The sequence below is a fragment of the Seriola dumerili genome, unplaced genomic scaffold, assembly GCF_002260705.1.
Source record: "Seriola dumerili isolate Sdu_G_001 unplaced genomic scaffold, Sdu_1.0 BDQW01000312.1, whole genome shotgun sequence".
Lineage (NCBI taxonomy): Eukaryota > Metazoa > Chordata > Actinopteri > Carangiformes > Carangidae > Seriola > Seriola dumerili.
This window is the reverse complement of record NW_019174567.1, coordinates 884,584-911,905: the sequence shown is the minus strand read 5'-3', so window position 1 is coordinate 911,905 and position 27,322 is coordinate 884,584. Positions and strand designations below refer to the sequence as shown.

Genomic DNA, 27,322 nt, shown 5'->3' with positions numbered 1-27,322 from the left:
TGTTCTCTCTCTTGCTTAGCCTTAGTCTTAGCCTAAGCTGCAGTGTGTTGAGCTCTCAGGGCCACCGTACAAACCGCAATATCTGACAAAATGAACGCAATATGATTTTTTCTTTGCATATCGTGCAGCCCTAGCTAGGAATTAAGGGGCGGAGTCAGGCTCTGCCAAGATGGCGTTGGTGGAGCAGCTCACTCTGAGCTTCAGGAAACCTGTGCGTAGACATCACGGAGGCTGCGTCTTTATTTACATCAGCTAATGAAACACAAACCCGTAACATTGGGTAAGTTAACTTTATCTAAAAACAAATGATTTGATTTCACGTAAAAAACACAACTGAACTGACATTTCACCTGTGAAAAGAGTGGAGAGCAGCTTCAGTCTGCAGCCAGGGTTTCCACAGCTGGGCAGCAGCTTTGTACGTGCCATTTGTGCGAGGTCGGCATCTGGTCCTAAGAACAACGATGGAAACACAAACTCACTCTTCATGTACAACAGATGTTACAATGAAATAAATTTATATCCTTCAATCATTTCAACATATAAACAATCTGAGACAGTGTTAGGGTTCGACTAACGTCAGGATGAAAAATATTATAAGTGAGATTGTGATTTGGGATCAGACGTGAGGTGCTGTCTCGTCGCTCTACCTGCGGCCCAGTAGTCGTTGGTTTCCCAGGGCAGGGTAAACGGTCAGGTTGGGGAAGTGCTGTCTGATTGGTCTGGGTCATAATTACTGATCACTGGACACGATGTCTGTGGAGAGCTCATCCAACGGGACATGAGGTGGACTGTCTCTGTGAGAGAGGGAACACAGGATCCAGTATGAACAGCAGATAATGATTTCAGACTCAAGCTTCCTCTGCATCAGTGTTAGTGCTACTGAATGACTGAGGCTCCAGTTACATGTGAACAGGTTCGTTTGTTTTTCTGGGTTTTTGAATTTTGAAATCTGGTCAAAAAACTGAAACGTCAAACACCTGCCAAACCTCTTTGGAGTAAAAATGAAGATGAACAATCGACTCTCTCCCGATTGTCAGTTTTAAAATGTCAATGGTATGATCCGAACATACATTGTCTGATAAGCTAAAGTTAAACTGTTATCTAGTTACAAGTTCATGTTTGTCGTCTTCTTTCTCTGTCAGACGTTGTTGTAGCAAGATTCACCTGGAGAGTACTGTGTTAAAGAATCGACTGGAAAATACCCACCCAACCAGGCTGTAATAGAATTGAGTAATTATTTGCTGTGGAAGCAAACAATGTTAAATATTTTCCAGAGAGGGGAATTTAGCACGACTTTAAAATACATTAACTGCAGTAAAATCTAAAGGAAGTTGCTTAGTCAAGTCTACGGAAGCCCTGAAAGGTAACTGAAATTTTTGTATTTATTTTTGTCAGGATCATAATTTTTCAAGTTTTTTTTATCTTTATAAACAAGGAAGAAAATTTTTTTTTAGAAAAATGATACATATTTTTACCACTTGACTCTTCGGGTTGTTTTACACAGATAAAAAACAAACAAACTTAGAATAACATTTTTTTCACAAAAAAACAAAACAAAAAAAGTTCACTTGCCTTTCAGGGCTTCCGTACCATCGCTTCGCCGGTCAGACCCAACAGCAGAATCACGTTAAAAAAACAAAACACTGTTCCCTCTGTATTTCAAATCATCACTGTTAGCACATTTTTCAAACATGGCTGCCTCAGCTGATTTCTTCTAAACTGTCCAACATTGCAGAAATAACAAGAGTCCCACTGTACAACAGACTTCCCCTTTCAGGGAAAAGGCAAACTCGTGCTACAAAGACCAGTAATAACAGAAGGACAAAAGAAAAATCTGCTTGCACAGAGACTTAATCCTTCACCCGGGGGCTTTTCAAGTTTTAAGTAAGGGCATGCTTTCTCTTTAATAATGTTCACTGCTGAGCTAGATTAGCTGCAGCTGTTATGAAGGTACATCTGCTTGTGACTGACGCCCACATCTACATCTGTTTCTGTGTCACTGCCACACTGTAGTGAACATTAGCTTCTCTCCTTTATGCTAATTTCATTATTAGCTGCCTCAGATGTAAACTTTTAACTCACTGTGCCTTTGCATCTCTAATGATATTGCTGACCTGACGATCACTATAAAACATGCAGAGAAGTTCTGAGATTGGCTTTTATTCTGTTATTATGAATTGAGCTCCAGTGTGCGCTCAGCCACAAACCTCCAGAAGATAATAAAGTGAAGTTATAGTCAGCAGGGAGGCAAATATAACAAGAGGAAGTGACACTTTTGCTTCCTGAAACACAATGAGAGCCACAAACCTGCACTCAATCAGACACACATTAAAGCTCCATGTTTCTTCTTCTTCTCTGGTTTTATTTAAGTGTTGATTCACAAAAGTATAAATACCAAAAACCATACTTCAGTGTAGTTTCACATCTCCTCTCTTCAGGCTTCTCTCTGCAGCTCTAGTAACAACAGGTTCGTGAGCCAATCAGAAAGAGGATGGCTCTGAGCCTCTCTTCTGATTGGCTGACTGTTTTCTGAGTGATTTCAATAAAAATATAGCAGATTCAGGTCAAAAACACTCAGAGAAACACAAATCCTCAGCAGTTTGGATGGTGGTGGGTCCAAGGTGGCGCTGGGGCTTGGTGACTGCTTGTTGTGACACTCACAAAGTTCCAGAAGTCCTGACGGCTGGTTTTAAGGCTCATTTCTGAATACAGGCTGTGTGCATTTCTCTGTGAGACTGAGGCTGTGATACTTTCACAGTATTAACTATAGAAGCTAGAGCTGATCTATAATCACACTACACAGCATTTCTATTTTATCTTAATTTAGTTTAGATTCTGTTTTATTCTCTTTTTATTCTTGTTACATATTTCCCTTCTGTGCTGTGTCAAATTTGAATTGAATTTCCTCTATGGGGGATCAATACAGGTATATCTTATCTTATCTTATTCTTATTTGGAACCTTTAAAACCTCATCACCTTTAGAGAGAGAGAAGGGTTTTAAAGGAAAGTGTGATCATGTCGCGTAAATGAAAGAGGATGTAACAGAGGTGAAGCCGATCATCATCCCTCATCACTGTACTGACCCGGTCCATATGATGAAGTCCTGCTGCTGCCATGAGCGGCTCCATGTGAGAAGGCGGACTGGATGAGTGCGAGGTACGGTAGGAGATCAATAGGAAGTCCCCAAACAGGCCAGCGTGGGCTGGCTGGGGCCTCCTTTGGAGGAGAAGCAACCTTGGTGGGATCTGGGCCAGTGGTAGGTGGGTCGTCCAGGTGGAGGTCCGGTGATGTGCCAGAACCTGCTGGATAGACGGAGGCACGTGGAGATAGGGAGGAGAAGACAGAGATAAAAACCTGAAATATAGTTTAAGTGAGTTAAAAATACATTTTTGAAAAGTAAAAATCTAACGTTAATTTATGATTGGTAACAGGCTACTTAGAGAAACTATCATTTGCATTTCACTTCAAAACAAACTGCACTGGTGAGAAAATGTCTGTACTTTAATTTTTTAAGAAATGACAACATATGCTCCATATACTGCTCATATATTTTGACCAGATTATTCAAGTAAGGGTTAAACAAAACTTCATTACATATAATTAGTGTTATTTGTTTCTCATTACAATGGTTTGGTGTCTGATAAGTTCCGTGTTTTGTAATATATCACAGGGCTGATATATTCACCATGTCTTACATATTATCTCGCGCCGTCTTTCTCTTTCCTTGGTTTAATTTTGGATTATCTATTTAATATCATTTGTTGCAAAGTTACAAAAACAAACTTAAAACCTGTTTTTGAAATTAAATTAATAAAAGTTAAAAATCCGACAAAACCATCATTAGCTCCAATTAAATGTACAAGTGCATTAAGAGATTGTTTCTCTGGCCAGACTCCTGTTTGAAAAAACTGCCAACTATTAAGTTTAGATCACTCTTTAAAAAAACATGTAGATTATACGAATAATTTAACGCCTGATATAAATCCACCAGGTCTTAGGGTGAATTCGGCCAACATGACATCCAACTTCCCGGCTTAGATTTAAAAAATATCGAGTTTTCTCTCTCAAACCAAAACCGCGTTCTCTCTGTTCAGTGAAACCTGAAGCAGAACAACATACCGTCTTCATTCCCGCTGTGGATGTTGGAGTTTGTAGTTCTGTGGAAAGGTGACACGAGGAGAAATAACCCCAATACAGTTCCCAATTAGCCGGAAGACCCGGGTTCCTACTCACCTGTGCCCGGCAGGTAGCTTGCTTCTTGGTTCGGAGCCGCCTCGAAGCGCAGCCGCGTGTGCCACCAGCAGCAGCAGCAGCTCGAAACACGGAAGTTGTTCCATGTTGAGTGTGTTTACAACTACACTACGTGTATCACAAAAACTAAATATCAACTCACACTCACTGACCTTGTGTCGGAAACCCTCTGAAATAAACAGGAAGTACAGCGGACAGCTGGGTCACCGTGACTGCCCTGTAGTTTTCTGGAGGGAGGAACTATGTGAGGAGGAAAAGAGAACAGGTTCGTCCTCAAGTGGCGGGAATTACACAGATACATTTACTAAATATGGAACTGTGAAGTAAACAAAAGTCATCCCCAGACTTTGACCTTATTAAGACGGTCAATACACACACACACACACACACACACACACACACACACACACACACACCACTGTCTCTTAACTGCATTTGTTGTTTCATTTACCATTTAGTTAAAGTTTTAATGACAGTTGTTGACAGCTGGGGAACAGGGACAGTAAGTGTGTTTCCATTAACCTGCTAAATGTGCAATTTGAAAATGCAAACTTAAAAACGAGTGATGGAAAATGTCTACGCTCGCATGATGCGACGAAGCCTATTTTGCTAAAGTAAAATAGAAAACACTTTTCGCCATTCAAGTCGTGGCCCGCCTGTCGTATCCAGACCCAAGAGGCGACTGGTGGAACTGTTAATCACGTCTTTTGGAACATTCAGTGGAAACAGATCATTCACAGCTGGTTTCTGCCGACCTTTTCTAAGAAATATTTTCTATTTTGTGCAAAAGTTGCAAACAGAAACCCGTTCTGCTGTTCCTGAAGAGACAGACTGCTACTGAATATGTCAAACCAATAAACTATATATTCAAAGACTCTGACAATTCCGGTACAGTAACTTCAGGCGACATCAGACGTACCTATTCTGACATCGAGCTGATGCTACCCTCTAATCCACCTTATCGAGATTTCTCTCTCTATCCTTCCTGTTGCTAACAGAAGTGTTTACAGGGGACACAAAATAGTGACGGACCTGGCTGGGGGGCACTTGTTGTTAAATGCTTCGGCTACCCGTTATATGAATGGTGTTTGAAAATAAGCCGAAGGAGATGTTTTGTTTGCTTAGCCTTAGTCTTAGCCTAAGCTGCAGTGTGTTGAGCTCTCAGGGCCACCGTACAAACGCAATATCTGACAAAATGAACGCAATATGATTTCTTTTCTTTGCATATCGTGCAGCCCTAGCTAGGAATTAAGGGGCGGAGTCAGGCTCTGCCAAGATGGCGATGGTGGAGCAGCTCACTCTGAGCTTCAGAAACCTGTGCGTGACATCACGGAGGCTGCGTCTTTATTTACATCAGCTAATGAAACAAACCCGTAACATTGGGTAAGTTAACTTTATCTAAAACAAATGATTGATTTCACGTAAAAAACATATGAACTGACATTTCACCTTGAGAAAGAGTGAGCAGAGCTTCAGTCTGCAGCCAGGGTTTCCACAGCTGGGCAGCAGCTTTGTAGATGGCATTTGTGGAGGTCGGCATCTGGTCCTAAGAACAACGATGGAAACACAAACTCACTCTCATGTACAACAGATGTTACAATGAAATAAATTATATCCTTCAATCATTTCAACATATAAACAATCTGAGACGTGTTAGGGTTCGACTCACGTCAGGATGAAAATATTAAAGTGAGATTGTGATTTTGGGATCAGACGTGAGGTGCTGCTCGTCGTCTAACCTGCGGCCAGTAGTCGTGGTTTCCCAGGGCAGGGTAAACGGTCAGGTTGGGGAAGTGCTGTCTGATGGTCTGGGTCATATTACTGATCACCTGGATCACGATGTCTGTGGAGAGCTCATCCACAGGGACATGAGGTGGACTGTCTCTGTGAGAGAGGGAACACAGGATCCAGTATGAACAGCAGATAATGATTTCAGACTCAAGCTTCCTCTGCATCAGTGTTAGTGCTACTGAATGACTGAGGCTCCAGTTACATGTGAACAGGTTCAGTTGTTTTCTGGGTTTTTGAATTTTGAAATCTGGTCAAAAAACTGAAACTCAAACACCTGCCAAACCTATTTGGAGTAAAAATTGAAGATGAACAATCGACTCTCTCCCCAGATTGTCAGTTTTAAATGTCAATGGTATGATCCGAACATAACATTGTCTAGATAAGCTAAAGTTAAACTGTTATCTAGTTACAAGTTCACTGTTTGTCGTCTTCTTTCTCTGTCAGACGTTGTTGTAGCAGATTCACCTGGAGAGTACTGTGTTAAAGAATCGACTGAAAATACCCACCCAACCCAGGCTGTAATAGAATTGAGTAATTATTTGCTGTGGAAGCAAACATGTTAAATATTTCCAGAGAGGGGAATTTAGCACGACTTTAAAATACATTAACTGCAGTAAAATCTAAAGGAAGTTGCTTAGTCAAGTCTACGGAAGCCCTGAAAGGTAACTGAAATTTTTGTATTTATTTTTTGTCAGGATCATATTTTTCAAGTTTTTTTTATCTTTATAAACAAGGAAGAAATTTTTTTTTAGAAAATGATACATATTTTTACCACTTGACTCTCGGGTTGTTTTCACAGATAAAAAACAAACAAACTTAGAAACATTTTTTTCACAAAAAAACAAAACAAAAAAAAGTTCACTTGCCTTTCAGGGCTTCCGTACATCGCTTCGCCGGTCAGACCCAACAGCAGAAATCACGTTAAAAAAACAAACACTGTTCCCTCTGTATCAAATCATCACTGTAGACATTTTTCAAACATGGCTGCCTCAGCTGATTTCTTCTAAACTGTCCAACATTGCAGAAATAACAAGAGTCCCACTGTACAACAGACTTCCCCTTTCAGGGAAAAGGCAAACTCGTGCTACAAAGACCAGTAACAACAGAAGAAAACAGAAAAAAATCTGCTTGCACAGAGACTTAATCCTTCACCCGGGGAGGCTTTTCAAGTTTTAAGTGGCAGTGCTTTCTCTTTAATAAGACTGTGAATTCCTGGCTGAGCTGATTAGCTGCAGCTGTATGAAGGTACATCTGCTGTGACTGACGCCCACATCTACACTTGTTCTGTGTCACTGCCACACTGTAGTGAACATTAGCTTCTCTCCTTTATGCTAATTTCATATTAGCTGCTCAGATGTAACTTTTAACTCACTGTGCCTTTTGCATCTCTAATGATGCTGACCTGACGATCACTAAAACATGCAGAGAAGTTCTGAGATTGGGCTTTTATTCTGTTATTATGAATGAGCTCCAGTGTGCGCTCAGCCACAAACCTCCAGAGAGATAATAAAGTGAAGTTATAGTCAGCAGGGAGCAAATATAACAAGAGGAAGTGACACTTTTGCTTCCTGAAACACATGAGAGCACAAACCTGCACTCAATCAGAAACATTAAAGCTCCATGTTTCTTCTTCTTCTCTGTTTTATTTGAAGTGTTGATTCACAAGAAGATATAAAAACCATCTCAGTGTAGTTTCACATCTCCTCTCTCAGGCTTCTCTCTGCAGCTCTAGTAACAACAGGTCGGTGAGCCAATCAGAAGAGAGGAGGCTCTGAGCCTCTCTTCTGATTGGCTGACTGTTTTCTGAGTGATTCAATAAAAATATAGCAGATTTCAGGTAAAAACACTCAGAGAAACCAAATCCTGCAAGGTTTGGATGGTGGGTCCAGGTGGGCGGGGCTTGGTGACTGCTTTGTTGTGACATCACAAAGTTCCAGAAGTCCTGACGGCTGGTTTTAAGGCTCAGTTTCTGAATACAGGCTGTGTGCATTTCTCTGTGGACTGAGGCTTTGATACTTTCACAGTATTAATATAGAAGCTAGAGCTGATCTATAATCACACTACACAGCATTTCTATTTTATCTTATTTAGTTTAGATTCTGTTTTATTCTTATTTTATTTCTTGTTACATTTTCCCTTCTGCTGCTGTGTCAAATTTGAATTCGAATTTCCTCTATGGGGGATCAATACAGGTATATCTTATCTTATCTTATCTTATCTGGAACCTTTAAAACCTCATCACTTTAGAGAGAGAGAAGGGTTTTAAAGGAAGTGTGATCATGTCGCTGTAAAATGAAAGAGGATGTGAACAGAGGTGAAGCCGATCATCATCCCTCATCACCGTACTGACCCGGTCCATATGATGAAGTCCTGCTGCTGCATGAGCGGCTCCATGTGAGAGAAGGCGGACTGGATGAGGCGGTAGGGAGAGTCACATAGGAAGTCCCCAAACAGGCCAGCGTGGGCGGCTGGGGCTCCTTTGGAGGAGAAGCAAACCTTGGTGGGATCTGGGGCCAGGTGGTAGGTGGGGTCCAGGTGGAGGTCGGTGATGTGCCAGAACCTGCCTGGATAGACGGAGGCACGGTGAGAGATAGGGAGGAGAAGACAGAGATAAAAATCCTGAAATATAGTTTAAGTGAGTTAAAAATACATTTTTGAAAAGTAAAAATCTAACGTTAATTTATGATTGGCTAACAGGCTATTTAGAGAAACTATCATTTGCATTTCACTTCAAACAAACTGCACTGGTGAGAAAATGTCTGTACTTTAATTTTTTAGAAATGACAACATATGCTCTATACTGCGATATTTTTGACCAGATTTATTCAAGTAAGGGTTAAAAAACTATTTCATTACATATAATTAGTGTATTTGTTTCTCTATTAATGGTTTGGGTGTCTGATGAAGTTCCGTGTTTGTAATGTATCACAGGGCTGATATATTCACCATGTCTTACATTATTATCTCACAGCGCCGTCTTTCTTTCTTGGTTTAATTTGATTATTATTTCAATATCATTTGTTGCAAAGTTACAAAACAAACTTAAAACCTGTTTTGAAATTAAATTAATAAAAGTAAAAAATCCATAAAACCATCATTAGCTCCATTAAATGTACAAGTGCATTAAGAGATTGTTCTCTGGCCAGACTCCGTTTGAAAAACTGCCAACTATTAAGTTTTAGATCATCTTTAAAAAACATGTAGATTTAACAGAATAATTTAACGCCTGATATAAATCCACCAGGTCTTAGGGTGAATTCGGCCAACATGACATCCAACTTCCGGCTTTAGATTTAAGAAAATATCGAGTTTTCTCTCTCAAACCAAACCCGGTTCTCTCTGTTCAGTGAAACCTGAAGCAGACAAACTAACCGTCTTCATTCCCGCTGTGGATGTTGGAGTTTGTAGTTCTGTGGAAAGTGACACGAGGCAGAAATAACCCAATACAGTTCCCATTAGCCGGAAGACCCGGGGTTTCTACTCACCTGTGCCCGGCAGGTAGCTGCTTCTGGTCGGAGCCGCCTCGAGCGCAGCCGCGGTGCACAGCAGCAGCAGCAGCTCGAAACACGGAAGTTGTTCCATGTTGAGTGTGTTTACAACTGACACTACGGTGTATCACAAAAACTAAATATCAACTACACTCACTGACCTGTGTCGGAAACCCTCTGAAATAAACAGGAAGTACAGCGGACAGCTGGTCACGTGACTGCCTGTGTTTTGGCGGAGGAGGAGGAACTTGTGGAGGAGGAAAAGGAACAGGTTCGTCCTCAGTGGCGGGAATTAACAGAGTACATTTACTAAATATGGAACTGTGAAGTAACAAAAGTCATCCCAGACCTTTGACCTTATTAAGACGGTCAATACACACACACACACACACACACACACACACACACACACACACACACACACACACACACACACACACACACTGTCTTTAACTGCATTTGTTGTTTCATTTACCATTTAGTAGAAAGTTTTAATGACAGTTGTTGACAGCTGGGGAACAGGGACAGTAAGTGTGTTTCCATTAACCTGCTAAATGTGCAATTTGAAAATGCAAACTTAAAAACGAGTGATGGAAAAATGTCTACGCTCGCATGATGCGACGAAGCAATATTTTGCTAAAGTAAAATAGAAACACTTTTCGCATTCAAGTCGTGGCGCCTGTCGTATCAGACCCAAGAGGCGGACTGGTGGAACTGTTATCACGTTTGATTGGAATCATTCAGTGGAAACAGATCATTCACAGCTGTGTTCTGCCGACTTTTCTAAAGAAATTATTTCTATTTTGTGCAAAAGTGCAACAGAAACCCGTCTGCTGTTCCTGAAGAGACAGACTGCTACTGAATATGTCAAACCAATATAACTATTATCAAAGACTCTGAAATCCGGTGAAGTAACATCAGGGGACAATCAGACACTTTGACATGTTGATGCTAGTTTATTATGCAGCAGGTTTTCAGCTGGTGTGGGACATTTGTGTAAACTGTGACTCCGCTGATTCTCAAACTAATCAGATTCTTTTATTGTGAAACTAGAGTAGTGACGCAGTGACACTTCATGGCCTCGCGTCTTCTCTGTTCCCCTCCTCCGTAGAAAGGTCAGAGGTCAGGTAGTGATGTCATGTGAGAGGTTGTGGCTTCAAAGTGTGCGGCGAGTACGGCGAAGTGTGTGTTATTTTAGACGTATGACGTCACCGATGACGGGTGAAGCCTCGCCTCTCGTCTGTACCACGTCACCGCTTTTGGTGGCAGTTTAAATTATGGAGTGACCTCGACATTAGACCTCTGAGAAATGATATTTGATAGTTTTGGTTTATAACACTGACTGACATTGATTGTTTTATTTATGATGGATCCACCAAGGAAACCTACGACTTCACCAGTTTGACACTTCGATTTTATTTCCCACAATAAAGTACGAGTATAATAAAGTATCATTATTATAGAAGCTTAGGTTTATTTAATTTTTTTTTCAAAGACATATGTTGATTGCTTTTACAGTACTTACTATTATATGGAGGACCAGGGACATCATAGGCATTAAAAACAGGATTTGTGAAAAGAATTTGTAAATGAAGGATTAATCCATCAATAAATACTTCGGATTTAAAAATGGATTTACAAAAACAACATAAACCATTTATAAATACAATTATTAATTAATTAATAAATAATAGACTTTGAAAAACTATTTGCAAAGGCATTTTAAAAATGGGAATACATCTGGATTCCCTCTTTAATTTCCATTTTCAGTTGCTTTTTATCTATTAGCTAATTGTTTAGCTTAGTCATTTAGCTTCTTCTTTCAGCCTCTTCATGATCTGGACTGTCGGTGCTGGTAAAACCCACTGGTTAACTCTCCAACCAATCAGAGAGCTTTCATCAATAAATGTTTTTATAAATGTTTTATGCTGTTTTTGTAAATCTATTTTTAGATTGTTGGTATTTATTGATGGATTAATCCTTCATTTATGAATTCTGTACCATCATATGTGATACCATCACAGTTTTCCTGATACTTTTTAAAATACAAACGTTTGCATTTGCCTGTTTTACATTCTGACCAGTAGATGTCACTCTTTTGAAATGAAGCATCAAGAAATGAAGCTTTTCTAGGGCCACCTTGCAGAACTGGTTCAGATGTGACCATCACTAAGGTCAAGGTTTGGACCGACAGGTACCTGAGGGTCAAACTGATCCTTCTATCAGAGGACATCAATTAATTCAATGAAATAAAGGAACCATCAGAGACAAACATTTTCTCTCTGTGTTTTTTATTTCATGTTTCACACAGGGTTGCAAAGACGATCCATCCATCACGACAGAAATGTATTCATATAAAAAAAAAAAACAGTTCTTACAAAACGTGCAGCCTGCAGGTCGTGAACATGTGGAGGAGGATGAAGTGCAAAGAGAAGCAAACAGTCAGTCAATAATAATTATAAAATCAATGTTGTTGCCTGGTTCACTGGGAGGCTGTTGCTCGCAGACTTCATGCCTTCTCGTAGGTGCGCACCGCATGGATTTCTTCAAAGGTCAGATTCTGCAGGACAGTGGAAGCAGTTACCATGACGACAAACTTAACCACTGAAGCAGCTTTGTGGCAGCAGCTGAGTTTAATTTATTCAACACAGAGGAGGTGAATCCATTCATCCTGACTGAAACAAACTGGTTCTTGGCTGAAAGTTCGGAGCCTCAGAAACTCAAGTAACTTTCTCAAAAGTGGTTTGTAACTTTTTAATCCTTATTTCTTATATATCTGCTACGTCTCTGTTTCTAAGGGCCTTTGTTTTTAAAAGGATCCCAAAGAAACCACTTGAAAAAGTTTCCCACACACACGAGACTCTTAATAATAATATTATTACTAATAATGCCTGACACGTCCTCAGAGTTTATCACCTGCTACTGTGACTTTGTCTCTTGAGTGAGTGAAGCGTCTGAATGGTTTTATTAAACTTTAGTTTCCAATAATTCATCTGTCATTAGTGGCTGCAGTATTACACTAGTGTGCATAGTTCCAGTGTCTCTCTCTCCTTCATTAGTAAATGTACTTCATTAAAGTCGTGTATAAAGTCAAGCCAGGCAGGAATAAGAAGCGACTGTTTGTCTCACCATGACCAATTTGCCGTCCTTGATTTCTCTGACAAACTTGGTCTCCTTGCCGTCCCACTTCTGGACATGGACCAACTTGTCTCCCTCCAGAGCGACTGTGGACTGAAAGACAAAAGAGGAGAACGTTTTTTGTTGTTATTTTGGCAGAAAATGTGTGAATTAAGATGCTGCCAAATGCGGGTCTATTATTTCGAGAGGTTTCAACATGTCAGGCCTCGTCACTGATCCACCAATAGAAAAACAAAGAAGCACTCCCCCCGACGCCAAGTTCGACGACAGAACTTCATTTGGCAAAAATACTTTTTTTTATTTATCATCAGAGAACAGTGATAAGAATGAAGTCTTGGATTAAATACATGATTTGATGCATTTAATAATAAGGATGGTTTGAAAAGAAGCAAAGTGAAACCCCTCAAACTCTCTCTGGACTGTCCACTGATTAAAGCTTGTGTCTCAGTGCATATACATTTTAGATGGACGTGGTCTTACTTTGCAGTTCCTGTCGTCAGCGGTGGTTTCGTCAAACTCCTCCCCCAGCTTGAAGGAGATCTCTGTGTTTTTGAAGGTGCTCTGGGTGCGAACCACCACCTTGTCGCCCTCCTGGCTGATGATCACAGTCGGCTTGGTCACATTACCAACCTGCCGGGTGGCGAAGCCCACACCTGAGCAGGGGACAGGGAGTAAAGCTTCAGGTTTACTGCACATGTGAGTGAAATGAAACAAACAGAACATGGTAAAATAAAGAATAATCACTCACCAAGTGCTTTCATGTACTCATCGAAGTTCTCACTGTCGACCAGTTTCCAAGTGGCACAGAAGGCGTCGACCATGGTGAAGGCTTCTTTCAGAGAGGCAAACTAATGTCCTGACGCACTGAGCAAGCTGCAGCTTCTGCAAGTTTCCCCCCTTGTGTCATTCTGCCTCTTATTATTATGCATGCAGGTGGGTGGCTTCAAGCATCCCATTGGCTCAGGAGATTTTCTCTGACTTGTGATTGGGTGTTGAAATTGGGTCATGGTCTTATGGACGCTTAGACAAGTTAAAAAAAAGCTAAATTAGCCCATTTGTATGCCTAATGATGTAATTACTCTCATGCACGGGTGTCAGTCGGGTTTGGGAGGTAAAGTTTCACATCTCAGCTTCAAGAAGGAAAAAGATTCAACACTAAAACTCCCTGAGGTCTGAACATGAACCCTTCTCTGTCAGACAGTGGATTTGAATGACTTTAAAGCTCAGACTCTGACCGCCTCCTTCTTTACTCAATCAGCAGCTTAATCCATATTTATGTTTTAATTCACTTCCTCATCTTAATCCCCCATCAGCCTGGAGTTTAGAGAGCAGGCCTCCGTGTGCCTGGAATGTGTCCTGACATCCAGCCAAGCAGAATCAGTTTGTTTGACAGCCCTTTGTCCTTAACTGCATTAACAGCCCCCCTCCAACTGCAATTTATTCATGCTCAACACACACACTAATTACTGTTACTAAATGTCTATGTGTGTGTGTGTGTGTGAGCGAGGCAGAGAGGGTGTGAGTGTAGACTTCTCACACAGAGTGAATGTATGTTTGTGTCGTATCTGCTTCAGGAAGTTTGGTGATTACAAACTGTTACAGTCAATAATATCCTCATTTATTGATGATTTATAAATGATTTATTTATTTATCCTGTGTTTCACCTACGTGTGAAATTCAGTCGGCACATGTAACATGTCAAGACTTACAAAAAGGCCTCCTGCACCCATACCCTAAACCCAACAGGAAGTCAGCCATTTTGAATTTACTCTGCAATTTTGACGCTGTTTTTGCAAATTAAGGACATCATACTTTAAAGAATTCTTGCTAGAGAATTTATCAGCTCGACATCTTGTTTGGTCGGTCCGATCTTAAGACCTTTGTGATGCTAAAGAATAAAGCTTTTGGGTTTTCGTCAGAGGACCTGCCCGTGGCAAATTTCTGTGTTTCGCCATAAAACAGGAAGTTGTTTTAAGTCCAGTAGATATTGTCCAAACTGTCCCAAACTTTATAAGATTGACAAGAGTCCCACACTGAAGACATCTGCATGCTAATATGAAGTCATAGTCATAGCACCACCTACTGAAAACAGGAAGTAATCCTTTCAGTGACAGTCAGTCAGTGTCAGTTGTGACCTTTTCTTGAAATTTTCATGGTCTGGTTTACACTTGCTTTACAGCAGTGTAAAGTTTGGCCCCGAGGTGCGGACAGAGCGAGGACTGCTGCTTTAATTTCCTTTTGGTTTTCAAAATAATGGTTGACAGAGATATTTCTGAGGGTTACAAGTGTGAAGAATTTACTTTTCTTTTTGGTGGGCAGCTTAATTGATAAGAATGTAGGCAGGCATATATTAGCCTGTTCAGTCACTACTCAATAAACACACCGTTTTTTTCTGTCTGGTTTGTTTATATTTACTGGATGTGATGACTGAATAAAAACTAATGCGACCTTTTCTTCGAGATGTTAACTTGTATTTTCTCATATTAGAAATAAACATTGTGCCTGTTACTCACTTCATTGATCTGGTGGATGTAGATTCAGATGTGAAGATCCCCCTGATGGTCTTTTTCCTTTTCCTCTTTTCCTCAGTTTCCTCAGTTTCCTCAGTTTCCTCATATCTCTTTTCACTTCCCTTCCTTCTGTCTTCAGTGTCTTCTTCCTTCCTTCTTTTCTTCTCATGTTCACTGTGTCTTTTTTCACCTTCTTTCCTTCTTTCTTTCCTCTTCTCTTCTTCTTCATCTCATCTGAAAACTTGAAAATCCCCCTAAACTGAACATGTTGTCATTGAAGATGAAGAATATATTTTTCATTGTTGCAGTAAAACAAGTTTCACTCACAGGACTCGGTCTGATGAAGATTTAGGTCATGTGTATGTTTGGGTGTCCGCATACTTTTGGCCATATGGTGTTGGAGGATTCAGGATCTCTGGCGCCACCGTGTGGTGAGAAATAGAAATGTGGTGAAATGAAAGAAAGCTGCAACTAGTCACACAGGCCTCTGCTGAGATTTCTCATTAGAATCTAAACTAGATTCTTCTTTTATTCTTTTATGATTGACCTTTCTGAACTTTGAAGGTTGTTCTTCAGCATTGTCTTGTATCATTTCCTCTGATGATACTCATATGCAAATGTAATAAATGCACAATTATAAAATCACCATATATGAAATGTATGTAAATATAAAATTATATATGAAACCTTTTAGACCTTGAAACCTTTTATATATAAACCTTTTCTTGCTTATACAAATTAAATTTATATTGTAAACATTTATGGTCGGAACATGTTATTTTAATATATGTACATGTACAAATCTTACTATGGGCATTTCATATATGTTATAAACTTATATCTTCATATATTCAGAGGATGTTTATATGTGATAATAATACGTGACATAAATGGAAACATCCCTCTTGATATAGGGGCATATGTGTCATATATTATAGCACTAACAGCTGTGCAGCAAATGAGAGACAGATATTATGGAAATAACTGAAAATCAGAAAACATGGAGTGAATTAAACTTTATTATATAAATGATGAAAATTATAAACAAAACATTCACAAAAAACACAAACAAATCAGTTAATCATTCTGGATATAAGAGCTGATGTATATGTTTTTATGTTTATGGCATATGAAGCAGCTGCATCTGAAATAAGGAGAAAAAATCATTTTGGAAAATTTACAATAAATCAGAGAAAATAATGAACACGAATAATAAAATGTAATAAACAGAAAACAAAAAAGAGCTAAATGACAAACAGAACAGAAGAATTAGCTCACCCGGGCTTTAGTCTTGGTCTTCTTGTTGAAGCTGATGGAGGCGTAGGAAACTCCGTCCTCAGGAGAGACTGACTCAGTGACATGGATTCAACACAAGCAACATCTGCTCTGTAATACAATATATATATATATCATAAACAACAACACATATAATACAACATATATAATATATATCAGATATACAATATATACATCATATACAATATATATAACATATACATCATATACAACATATACAATATATAGAACAAACTCACCACGTTTCCGTCCATCTGACTTTTGTTCCCTGGAATGAAAGAAGTTGAGTTCAGCATCGACAGTTTAATTTGTTTAATTTCAGGTTCATCAAAGTTTCTAGTTGATAAAAGTTTCACCTTCAGTGAAACAGTCAGGGGGGTCGAGAGTGTTGCTGTTGACTTTCAGATCTCAGATACTGTCTCTTGAGATGACACACATTTACCAGTCATCCTCACTTGCTAATATTTTTTCATAGGTGAGTGAAGGTCGACCATTTCTTCTTCTTTGGCTTTTCGACAGACTAGACCAGGGGTCGGCAGGTAAATTTGTTCTAATCCATTGGATGGCAGCCAGAACATAATCAAAGGCTCACATGTGGAACTGTGACCCACAGTCACATATCATACCTTTGGCTGATTTACTGAACTGGTGCTTTATTTTTCATATCTGTCACAATGCCTGAGCGGCCACACGAGACAAAATGAGAAGATACGACTCCAGGGAAATGTTTTCAGCATGAAAAACTTTATTTTCTCACATGGTACAGTGCAAAAAGTCACCCAACAGAATGAACAGAGTAAGGGTGTCTGTTCACCTATTAGGCTGGCATGTCCCATTGCAGAGTAACTTAAACACATAACTACCTGTATACATACATATATATATACATATATATATATATATATATATATATATATGTATGTATATATTATAAATCTTTAGAAATATTTACACGCCCACATGAATACATTCAGACAATACAAATACACATCCTCCCCTCTGCCCACTTCCGCAAATTAATACTGCCCTCCCGGAACTTATTAATAAGTACGCAAGTCCCCGGGGAACTCTTTAACTCGAACACCCTGGGAGAGGAAGACAGGCAGAGGTAAGTTGTGCATCACAGACAAATTTCACTGTGCAGTGAGAATAGCATGTGATTCTTAATTTCAATTACCAAATACTATTAAATCATATCTCACTTGCGTCATCCACTTGTTTACAGGTGAACAGCCACATGTCCTCCCTGCAAACATACACGCACCAACTACAAATAACAAACAATGCATTACTAAAATCCCACCTGTGTGATTATTAACCCTGTTGCCTTAATAACTGACTATATGCACTTCAATTACTCATATGCTCACATGCTGAAATAAAAGTAATATTTACTACTGGGGTGTGGTAACGGCACCCTGTTGTTACAATATCACACATTGAACCTCTGCTATTTCAGAGGTCTGTCAAACAATCAACAGAACCTCTGGAACGTCCTGTCAGAACTTTTCAGAAACAGCTCACAAGAACTGTAAAAAAAGAACTTTCTTACGCTTCAATTTTGTAGGCAGAAATTCCCAAAGAGGAAGTGATTCTGCAGGTAACTGACATTATAGATAAATGTGGGACTGTGACTGTGTGGGACTGTGAGTCTCATATTGTAAGATTAAAAAAAAAAATTTAAAAAAAATCAGATTATCAAAATAATCTGGCGGGTCAGATATTATTGCTGGCGGACCAGTTTCAGCAACCACTTTGCTAGATGCTCATCATACCGGCATACAATGATGTCACAATGCATAAAGTTTGACAGGTCTGAATTCAATTACAGGGATGTAGCTATTGTAAAAGTCTACTTGATTCAGTTGTGAACTTTATCCTTAACCTGAAGTTTTATCTGTATGGTTTCTCCTGTGTAAACTGATTCTCTGACAAAAACTTTACCACAAAGGCTGCAATTTTGTGGCTCTTCACTTCCGTCAGTTCATGTGTGTTTTCTCCACAAAGCACGACATATAAATGCTCTCCTAGTAGGCAACTTGCCTGTATGTGATCTTATGTGCTTTCGCTCAAGTGTTGCAGTGATATGGCTTCACACCAGCGTGGGCTCCTCTCATGTGGGCCATCAATTATACACTAAGTATGAAAATACTCTCATGTGTTTTGTACAACTTTTGTATTTATGTAACCTGTATGAATTCTTGCATGATTTTTCAAATTCAATGACCGAATGAATGTTTTTCCACAGGTGTTGCAGGGGTACAGCTTCTAACCTGTGTGAGTTTTTATGTGGGACAACAAACCTGATCTAGTTGTGGAACACTTCCCACATGTTTTGCATGAAAATGGCTTCTCACCTGTGTGAGTTCTTATGTGGACTTTCAAGACCCCACTGGTGACAAAACACCGCCCACACGTTTCACAAGAATATGGCTTCTCACCTGTGTGCACTCTCATATGTCTTCTGAATGCTGAAATGTCACTAAATCTTTTCCCACAGGTGTTGCAGGGATACGGCTTCTCACCTGTGTGAGTTCTTATGTGAAGTGACAAACCTGATCTAGATCTAAAAATCTTCCCACATGTTTTGCATGAATATGGCTTCTCACCTGTGTGAGTTTTCATGTGAGTTAACAAGCCTGCTCTACTTCTGAGACGTTTACCACAAGTTTTGCATGGATATGGTTTCTCACCTGTGTGTGTAATCATATGGTCCAACAAAGCACCTCGAAACCAGAAACCTTTCTTACAAGTAATGCAAATAAATGGTTTACCACCTCTGTGGATTCTCAGATGTCTATACCATGGAGATTTAGTCTTAAATGCTTTTCCACAAGTGTCACATTTGAAAGACTTTTCACCTGTGTGAGTTTTAGAGTCAGTCTTTGACTGTGCATCTGCAGTTGATCCTGAGTCCACATGTTGACTTCCTGTCTGATCTTGGCTCTCAGCTACAGGAGAGGTGTGAGAGAGGAGCTGGTGGTCACTGTCTGGTTCTGGTTCACTGTGGTCACTTTCCTCATGATCAGGAGTCAACACAAAGGTATCAGTCTCCAGCTTCAGTACAAGCTGCTCTCCCTCCTGACTGGTGCAGATTTCCTCCTGTTCCTCTTTAACCTTTGGTGGTTCTGGGTCGTCCTGGTCCAGACTGGAGTTCCTCTTCTGGTTCCGGAGCTGCTGGTCACTGAGAACCTCCTCCTCCTGACAGACATGTTGCTGTGGGAGCTCTGGAGGGACAAAGGGACACAAGAAAGAGGTAACTCATTTGATGATGGAAAAATGCTGAAGTTAGTTTCCGATTCAATAATGGAGGGGAAAGTTCAGTTACAGCAATAAGTGATGATTTGTCCTTTTTTTTAAACTACATTTTGACACTGAATCTTTCATACTGTTTGATACTCACTGTTGAATTTTTGTGAAATCTTTATTTCTTTAATGAAATTAACAACATAAAAGACAGACTGTGTCGATATTAAGTCAACTTGTCAAATCTGAACTAAAATAAATGGGACAGTGTAAAGACTGTTTACAACAGTTTCAGATTTGTGAAGCGTTTGTTCTCTTTGTGAATACAAAAATATGTGGATTTAGCGGTTTAACATTATAGTCAGAAAGTATGTATTTGTGGAGTGAAATCCAGCTTTGATAAATATGCGGTTTTTAAGTTAGACCTGGTCCGCGGTTGAAAAGTCTCTTCCTTTCCTAACCAAAAAAATGGAGCAAACAGGATTGAAATGTTGAAATAAGATGACATGAAAGGAATATACAAATAGAGAAAGGTGAGCTGGTAAAATAATAATGTAATAGAAATATGGAACAGAGCAAGAAATCATTAGAAATTATATTCAGACATAAGTAGGCAACTTTCCTGGCATCCTGACATTTCTATACATTTGTTAAATAGAGAAATTCGTTTTTAGTGCATTCCACAACGGAAGTGGATTTAGTGAAATTACATTTATGTATAGGCTATAGTATTTTGTTGTGATGATGATATTGTTGACTATGAATTCAATATGTATGTTTTTCATGATGACTCCTAACTGGATTTGTTTCCTATGTTAAAGGAGATAAGACAGGAAGCATTGAAGCTCGTTTCGTTATCATTTAGAGAATTCGACCAGCTCTTATCATGTCTGCCGCTCAGATACTTCCGGGTCACTTCCGTTTGAACCTTCCTAAGCAAAAAGACTATTGGACCGCAGCCCCGATCTCTTGTTATCTGGATGGAGAAAACAACTTAACAAGTCCAATATGAGCCACATTCCTTTGTTAGTATTTATCAAGACCATTGTGGTTTTACACACCTGTCCTGTGTAACTTTATTTCAGGTTTCAGAGCGATATCCAGCAGTCTCTGCAGACGACCGACCTCTTCCTCGGACTCGACGATGATTTTTTCAAAGACTTCGAATATTTCTTCAACAGCAGCAGTTAGTCGCTCGTTGACGAACTCAACAAAATACTGAAGAGAAGACATCGCTGCTTCGTTACAGCTGGAATATTTAGCTGAGATACGACCACACCACCGTCTTCAAGCTGACATCACACATCCACAGAGCTAACGCTGCTAGCACTTCCTCTGTTTACTTCCGCCGGGTGTCACACTGTGAAGTTCCGGCAGTGCGAGCGGTCCAGTTCTTCTTTCCGCTTTAAGTTAAGATTTTTACATTCGCTTCATTTCACACATTTTCTATAAACGACTACATTAATTTTACTAATGACTTTTCAAGCAATTTTGTCAACATTTATGTTGCCTAAAACGAATGGAATAATTTGATATGGACAATTTAAATAACTCAGTGCAAATATCTGCATTCAAATGTTAATAAGGTAAACAAAATTATTTTCCACAAAATGTAGCTTTAAGTATGAAACGTAAAACTACTCATACATAATGTCCCCTGTCAGTGTCACTGAGACCATGAACAGCTATTTTTTTGTAGCAACCAGCTGAGCTGGAGCTATTTTATTTTTATCTAGTTCGCATATTATTGGACACTTTAAAAAGACATCATAGTTCATGAGCTCATTCATCAGTTTAGCTAAGAACTTGCAGCTGTCATTGTAGACTAAATACTTACATTTGCCTGCTAGTAAAGTAGAAGTATACATAAAATGAAAATACGTAAAATAAATAAAATAAAATAAACACATTTTTTAAATTGAAGTGTTAAAGATTATCTGTGAAATCTAGATGATTTTATACTTAGAGTACTTGAGTAAATGTGTTACATTATCACTGCTGTAAACAAGCTTGTTAAGACACTTCCATGAATCAAACTACCAAACTGTATCATATCACACTTTATCTGAACCTTCAGAAGATGAGCTGAGACACTGAAACACCTCTTACATGTTATAACTGAACACTATGAAAAGAACTCTGAATATGAATCTGGTATTCTGACATTATCACCTAACAGAGCTTCATTGTTTGAACAAATACATGAGAACAGAAAAACGGCATTGAATTGCCTATGTTCCTTTATATACTGATCACTGTATACATTGCTACCGCAAACTGGTGTTGCTCATATTCACCCTCTTTATTCTATCAATTCATTTGGGAACATCAGTCTCAATTACCAGCATTGAAAGAAATATTCTTGTTATCAAAGTTCTGTCACAAGTAAACACGTTTATTTATATATCACCTTACCTAAATCCATGTAGAACATCTTTACAACTTGTGTTTGTGTTTAACCACTGAAGCCTGACGCCACAATAAAAACTGTATAATGATGACATCAAAACTACAATATTAAAAGGACACGTTCTAGACAAAATAGGAATTAGTGTAGTTGGCAGGATGAAAATAAAAATGACCCAGCAGCACTTAAGACTTTTTCTGCTTCAAAAAAGCAGACATATAACTGAGATTGGGAAATTTTGAGTTTGTATTAACACCTAATGCTGTGGTTAGAAGTAAAGGCCTTTTACCTTCAGCAGTTGAGGTAAATAAAGGCCCTGATCACTTTCTAAAGAAATATAGTAGTTGAAAACTATTGTGGATCCATTGTTTACTTGCTCTGATAACTTAATAGAACTGTTTGAGCCAAATCATTTTAGAAGGGCATCGGCCAAAGGGAAAAGTCCAACACTTTGCCAACCAATGGTAAAACTTGACCACACTATTCTATCAGTCAGTCAGTCATAGACATTTGTGCTCCAGTGTTGTGGTCCAGCCAAAAATGACACTAGTTTAAAAATACCTAATGTCATTGCTGACGATGAACTATTTTAAAAATACTGTGACATCTCATCAATGGGAAATTTTATACATTCAATTATAAAGATGAAACTATTGAGAGTTTGTTTCATTCAGTCGGGGAATTCTTCTCCACCCAAGTTTCATCAGTGTGTGTTTCCCCATGTTGGGAAGTAACAAATACACTGTAGAGTGACAAAAACACTACACAGTGTTTTCTCCAGGAACAACAGCAAACAAATGCTCTCCCACACATTTTGCAAACAGAAGATAACTTGCCTGGATGTGGACTCCTATGCCTTCCCGACTGAGACATGTTCAGTGTCCTTTCCCTCAGGTATAGTTATGTGACTTTCTGCAAGCGTGGGCTCTTCTCACGTGGGCTGTCAATTAACCACTAGTCTGAAAATACCTGCATGTGTTTTGTTCGACTTTTATATGCATGTGACCTGTATGAATCCTTGCATGCTTTTTCAAATTCAATGACTGACTAAATCTTTTCCCACAGGTGTTGCAGGGGCACGGCTTCTGTGTGAGTTCTTATGTGGATTTTCAAGACACCACAGTCAGAAAAACCTTTTACACATGTCTCACAAGAATATTTGCTGCTCACCCATGTGCACTCTCATATGTCTTCTCCATGCTGTAATGTGGCTAAATCTTCTCCCACAAGTGTTGCAGGAGTATGGCTTCTCACCTGTGTGAGTTCTTATGTGGCCTTTAAGGGCACTCCTAGAAGCAAGACGTTTCCCACATGTTTCACAGGAATACGGCTTCTCACCTGTGTGAGTTCTCATGTGGACTTTCAAGTTATGACTAGATCCCAAACCCTTCCCACATGTTTCACAGGAATACGGCTTCTCACCTGTGTGAGTTCTTATGTGGACTTTCAAGCTATGACCAGATCCAAAACCCTTCCCACAAATTTCACAAGAATACGGCCTCTCACCCGTGTGAGTCCTGATATGCTTTTTTAATACTCTCAAGGCAATAAATCTTTTCCCACACATGTTGCAGGTGTACGGGACCTGATCTGTGTGTTCTCTCATGTGGATTAACCAGTCTTCTCTATTTCCGAGACACTTCCCACATGTTTTGCAAGAATATGGCCTCTCACCTTTGTGGACTCTCAGATGTACAATCAATTGACACTTATGATTAAAAGCTTTCTCACAAATGTAACATTTGAAAAACTTTTCACCCATGTGTGTATCTCTGGTTGATCTTGTGTGGACTCTCTGATGAACATTCAGTCGACACTTATACTTAAATGTTTTTCCACAAGTGTCACATTTTAAAGACTTTTTACCTCTGTTCATATGTCTGGTTGATCCTGTGTGGACTTTCTGATGAACATTCAATCGACACTTATACTTAAACATTTTTCCACAAGTATCACATTTGAAAGGCTTTTCACCGGTGTGAGTTTTAGAGTCAGGCTTTGAGATAGGAAAGTTGTATTCATTGTTACTGTGAGTCCACATAAAGGTATCAGTCTCCTGCTTCAGTACAAGCTGCTCTCCCTCCTGACTGGTGTAGATTTCCTCCTGTTCCTCTTTAATCTGTAGTGGTTCTGGGTCCTCCTCGTCCATGCTGAAGTTCCTCTCCTGGTCACAGAGCTGCTGGTCAGTGAGAATCTCCTCGTCCTCCTCCCCCTGACAGACATGTTGCTGTGGGAGCTCTGGGACAAAGGGACACAAGAAAGAGGTCACACATGTGATGATGGGAAAATGGCAATGCTCAAGTTAGCTCCAGATTTGACAATTAAAGGAAAAGTTAAGTTACAATAAATGAATGATGATCTGTCTTTTTCACCACATGTTGTGTAAGGACATTCTCTTTGAATCTTTCCAAATGCTTGAAACCCACTTTCAAATTTGGAAATCTTTATTTTATCTATGACAGCAACGACAAAAAGGGTATTTTAATTGAGTTTTCTCCAATATTAGACCATGTCTAGCTTAAAAACACCTACTTTTATAATTATAAGACCTAAACTTGATTAACATATACATTCCAGTAAATGTTTAAAGATATTTTCACATTGCAAAAATTTTTATTCAGTCTGTGAAAGCTGGTAAGAGGACCCAGAGGCTAAACCCAGAACATGCTAGAACATTTACATCTCATCTGGCCTGGGAACACCTCAGGGTCCCCCAGGAGGAGACACTCCAGAGGCCCGCACTACAAAGCAGGATCTGAGGTTATCAAGGTAACTTCAGGTTTAACTCTGGGTTTTCAGTCCTACGACGGTAGTTCACGTGTCACCGGGGTAAATCACCTTGGTAACTTAAGCTGAACTCCTGACCTGCTCAGGCGCAGGTTAACTTAGAGGATCAGATCAAAACCTGTCAACAGCCAAACTACTGACCAATCAGATCACTGGAAACACTGAGTGATCATTCCTACAGGATCCTGACAGGGACAAAACAGTTTACAATAAAGTGATCAATAATAACGAGCTGTAGATATAACATATATAAAATCTGTGGAATAGTTTTCCTGTTTGAGTCTTTCCATGTGTCACTTTGGTTTTAAAACAAAACTTCTAAAAAATGCACAGAACGTTTATCAGGATAAATAAATAGCCTATATAATCACTATTAGAGCTTCATTTTCATTGAACACAGATTCTTTAATGGAGGATTCCTGCCAGTGATGAAGGTTTTACTCTCTTCTTCATCACTGAGCTCAGAACAACATGAGGAGACTCTGTGACACGACTGGAGAGAAACCTGAACCTCTGATGTCTTTGATTAGAACAATTAGCAACACACTGTTAATTATTTCATCATTAGAATGAACATTTCAGTCAAACTGACTCATCAGACATCAACAACTCCTCTCCTCTTTTCTTCCTCTCCTCTCCTCTTCCTCTCCTCTCCTCTTCCTCTCCTCTGCAGCAGAAACAGTCTGACATTGACTTTAACTGTTTTCTCTGCATCACATGTTCAGAACAGTTTGTTCATCATCAGACTGAAGAGTGAAAATTATACATGAAGATAATTAATTCACTTATTACAATATATCTTTAGTCTGACTTTAACAGAAATTATATTTAGACATGGAAATAATATTTTTATTCCAGTCATGTGATCGTATTGTTACATTTCACCTCGTTGAATGTCACTGTTGGACGTTGCTATAACTGAATTTACCGGCAATTATCAGCGTTTTATTCTCATATTAAGAACTTCTTTCATGGTTCAGACGATGTTGCTTATAATTAACAAGTCCGCCTTTTTCACGTGAACGCGCTCGTAGCCGGACAGGTAAACCCAGGGTTAACTGAGCCAGGTGATAACCTGCTTCGTGGTACAGGTGATCAGGACGGTCAATGTTAGGTTCAGTCAAGCCAGATAAATAAAGGTTATCCTGGGTATGTTGAACTTGCCTCGTAGTACAGGCCTCAGGACTACCTTGCTCCACCTGCTGCCATCGCTACCCGACTATGGATAAGCAGCAGAAAATGGATGGATGAATTGTGAAAAAACACAAAAAAAATGCTTTTTTTGTACCCTCATCCAGAGCACATCTGACCAGGTCCATGGGACAACTTTGTAATTTGGTATTAAACCATTTCTGAATTTTAAATGATGACAATAACAATTAAATTCATTGTTTATCTTGTGTCACGTTGGAAATGCACTGTTATCTGGAGAAAACACAGCGAAGTAAGTCCAATATAAGTCAAATTCATTTGTTAGTATTTAGTGGTTTTACACACCTGTCCTGCGTAACTTTACTTGAGGTTTTAAAACGATATCCAGCAGTCTGCGCTGACGACCGACCTCTTCCTCGTACTGGACGACGGTTTTTTCAAAGACTCCGAATATTTCTTCAGCAGCAGCGGATAGTCGCTCGTTGACGAACTCTCTCAGATTCAGAAGAGAAGACATCGCTGCTTCGTTACAGCTGGAATATTTAGCTGAGATACGACCAAACCACCGTCTTCAAGCTGACATCACATATCCACAGAGATAACGCTGCTAGCGCTTCCTCTGTTTACTTCCGGTGGGTGTCACACTATGAAGTTCCGTCAGTGCGAGCGAGTAAACCTTTCGTTGTCTCCGCTTCTTCTTCTTCTTTGAGGTTTATTGGCGGGTGGTAAACAACGTATTGGTGCATCACCGCCACCAAATGGTGTAGAATGTGGATTTGAATGTCTACAACAAATTTCAAAAAAGAAAAAAGGCTGAAATAGGAATAATGATCTTCTAAAGATGCTTTATCTTTCTGAGGGCTCAAATCAAATGCTGTCTTTCTGCCTTTCATCTCTGACAGTGTACATGATCTGCTTTTTCTTCTCGTCCACAGTAGTCATATCTGCCTGTATTATGTTTACTTATTTTTAATTCAGTGTGTCCATATTGAATCTTGTTACATTATCTTCCTGGGCACCTAATTTCTCCCACTGTCCCCTCTGTAAAACTACTGTCTGTTCCTCTCTTCATCTTATTGCTTTTGCCAACTTTCCTTTGACCTCTGCTTTATAATGCTCCTGATTACTGTTCTGCTGAAGCTAATTGTCAAGTAAATGTTATCATATTTTGTGGCCTCCTTTGCAACCTTATTCTTTTAAACCAATATGTGCTGGTTCCCATAGGAATATTACTGTAAGACGAATCATTTGAATT

General features: G+C 39.4%; 4 protein-coding genes across 5 annotated transcripts in view; all 4 read right to left on the bottom strand.

The window, feature by feature from the left end:
- The window catches only part of smpdl3a (sphingomyelin phosphodiesterase acid like 3A), a 20,877-nt gene extending 11,180 nt beyond the window's left edge, over window positions 1-9,697 (bottom strand). The window contains exons 1-4 of the mRNA XM_022758862.1: window positions 9,529-9,697; window positions 8,394-8,607; window positions 5,992-6,136; window positions 5,702-5,798 (exon numbers count right to left, since the gene is read on the bottom strand). Of these exons, the coding sequence (XP_022614583.1) occupies window positions 5,702-5,798; window positions 5,992-6,136; window positions 8,394-8,607; window positions 9,529-9,625 (553 nt within the window). The 5' untranslated portion in view covers window positions 9,626-9,697. The remainder of the gene's footprint in view (window positions 1-5,701; window positions 5,799-5,991; window positions 6,137-8,393; window positions 8,608-9,528) is intronic.
- Window positions 9,698-11,811: 2,114 nt separating this feature from the next.
- Window positions 11,812-13,553, bottom strand: LOC111231665 (fatty acid-binding protein, brain). The gene is made up of 4 exons (XM_022758875.1): window positions 13,418-13,553; window positions 13,150-13,322; window positions 12,661-12,762; window positions 11,812-12,091 (listed from the first exon to the last, which is right to left on the bottom strand). Exons 1-4 carry the CDS (start codon window positions 13,488-13,490, stop codon window positions 12,041-12,043), a joined length of 399 nt encoding a protein of 132 aa, XP_022614596.1. The 5' UTR covers window positions 13,491-13,553; the 3' UTR covers window positions 11,812-12,040.
- Window positions 13,554-16,242: 2,689 nt separating this feature from the next.
- Window positions 16,243-21,053, bottom strand: LOC111231663 (oocyte zinc finger protein XlCOF6.1-like). 2 transcript variants are annotated; one of them, XM_022758872.1, is made up of 5 exons: window positions 20,783-21,053; window positions 19,337-19,702; window positions 16,715-16,743; window positions 16,458-16,565; window positions 16,243-16,323 (listed from the first exon to the last, which is right to left on the bottom strand). In XM_022758872.1, the coding sequence occupies exons 1-4, from the start codon at window positions 20,952-20,954 to the stop codon at window positions 16,545-16,547; spliced, it is 588 nt and encodes a 195-aa protein (XP_022614593.1). In that variant the 5' UTR covers window positions 20,955-21,053; the 3' UTR covers window positions 16,243-16,323; window positions 16,458-16,544. The 2 variants fall into 2 exon arrangements, with proteins under 2 accessions (XP_022614593.1, XP_022614591.1); XM_022758870.1 differs by lacking the exons at window positions 16,243-16,323; window positions 16,458-16,565; window positions 16,715-16,743 and having other exon boundaries at window positions 17,221-19,702.
- Window positions 21,054-23,189: 2,136 nt separating this feature from the next.
- Window positions 23,190-26,584, bottom strand: LOC111231697 (zinc finger protein 782-like). Its single transcript, XM_022758916.1, has 2 exons — window positions 26,413-26,584; window positions 23,190-24,366 (listed from the first exon to the last, which is right to left on the bottom strand). The coding sequence occupies exons 1-2, from the start codon at window positions 26,582-26,584 to the stop codon at window positions 23,276-23,278; spliced, it is 1,263 nt and encodes a 420-aa protein (XP_022614637.1). The 3' UTR covers window positions 23,190-23,275.
- Window positions 26,585-27,322: the final 738 nt, after the last annotated feature.

Bases quoted from the DNA above. Each gene is read 5' to 3' on its own strand.
- LOC111231665 (XM_022758875.1), bottom strand. From the start codon at position 13,490: ATGGTCGACGCCTTCTGTGCCACTTGGAAACTGGTCGACAGTGAGAAC. The intron at 12,763-13,149 runs GTAAGACCACGT...TTTGTCTTTCAG, and splicing joins CTGACGACAGGAACTGCAAA to TCCACAGTCGCTCTGGAGGG. The intron at 12,092-12,660 runs GTGAGACAAACA...ACTGTCCTGCAG, and splicing joins AGGACGGCAAATTGGTCATG to AATCTGACCTTTGAAGAAAT.
- LOC111231663 (XM_022758870.1), bottom strand. From the start codon at position 20,954: ATGTCTTCTCTTCAGTATTTTGTTGAGTTCGTCAACGAGCGACTAACT. The intron at 19,703-20,782 runs GTGTGTAAAACC...TTGTCCCTCCAG, and splicing joins AATAAAGTTACACAGGACAG to AGCTCCCACAGCAACATGTC.
- LOC111231697 (XM_022758916.1), bottom strand. From the start codon at position 26,584: ATGTCTTCTCTTCTGAATCTGAGAGAGTTCGTCAACGAGCGACTATCC. The intron at 24,367-26,412 runs GTGTGTAAAACC...CCTTTGTCCCAG, and splicing joins AGTAAAGTTACGCAGGACAG to AGCTCCCACAGCAACATGTC.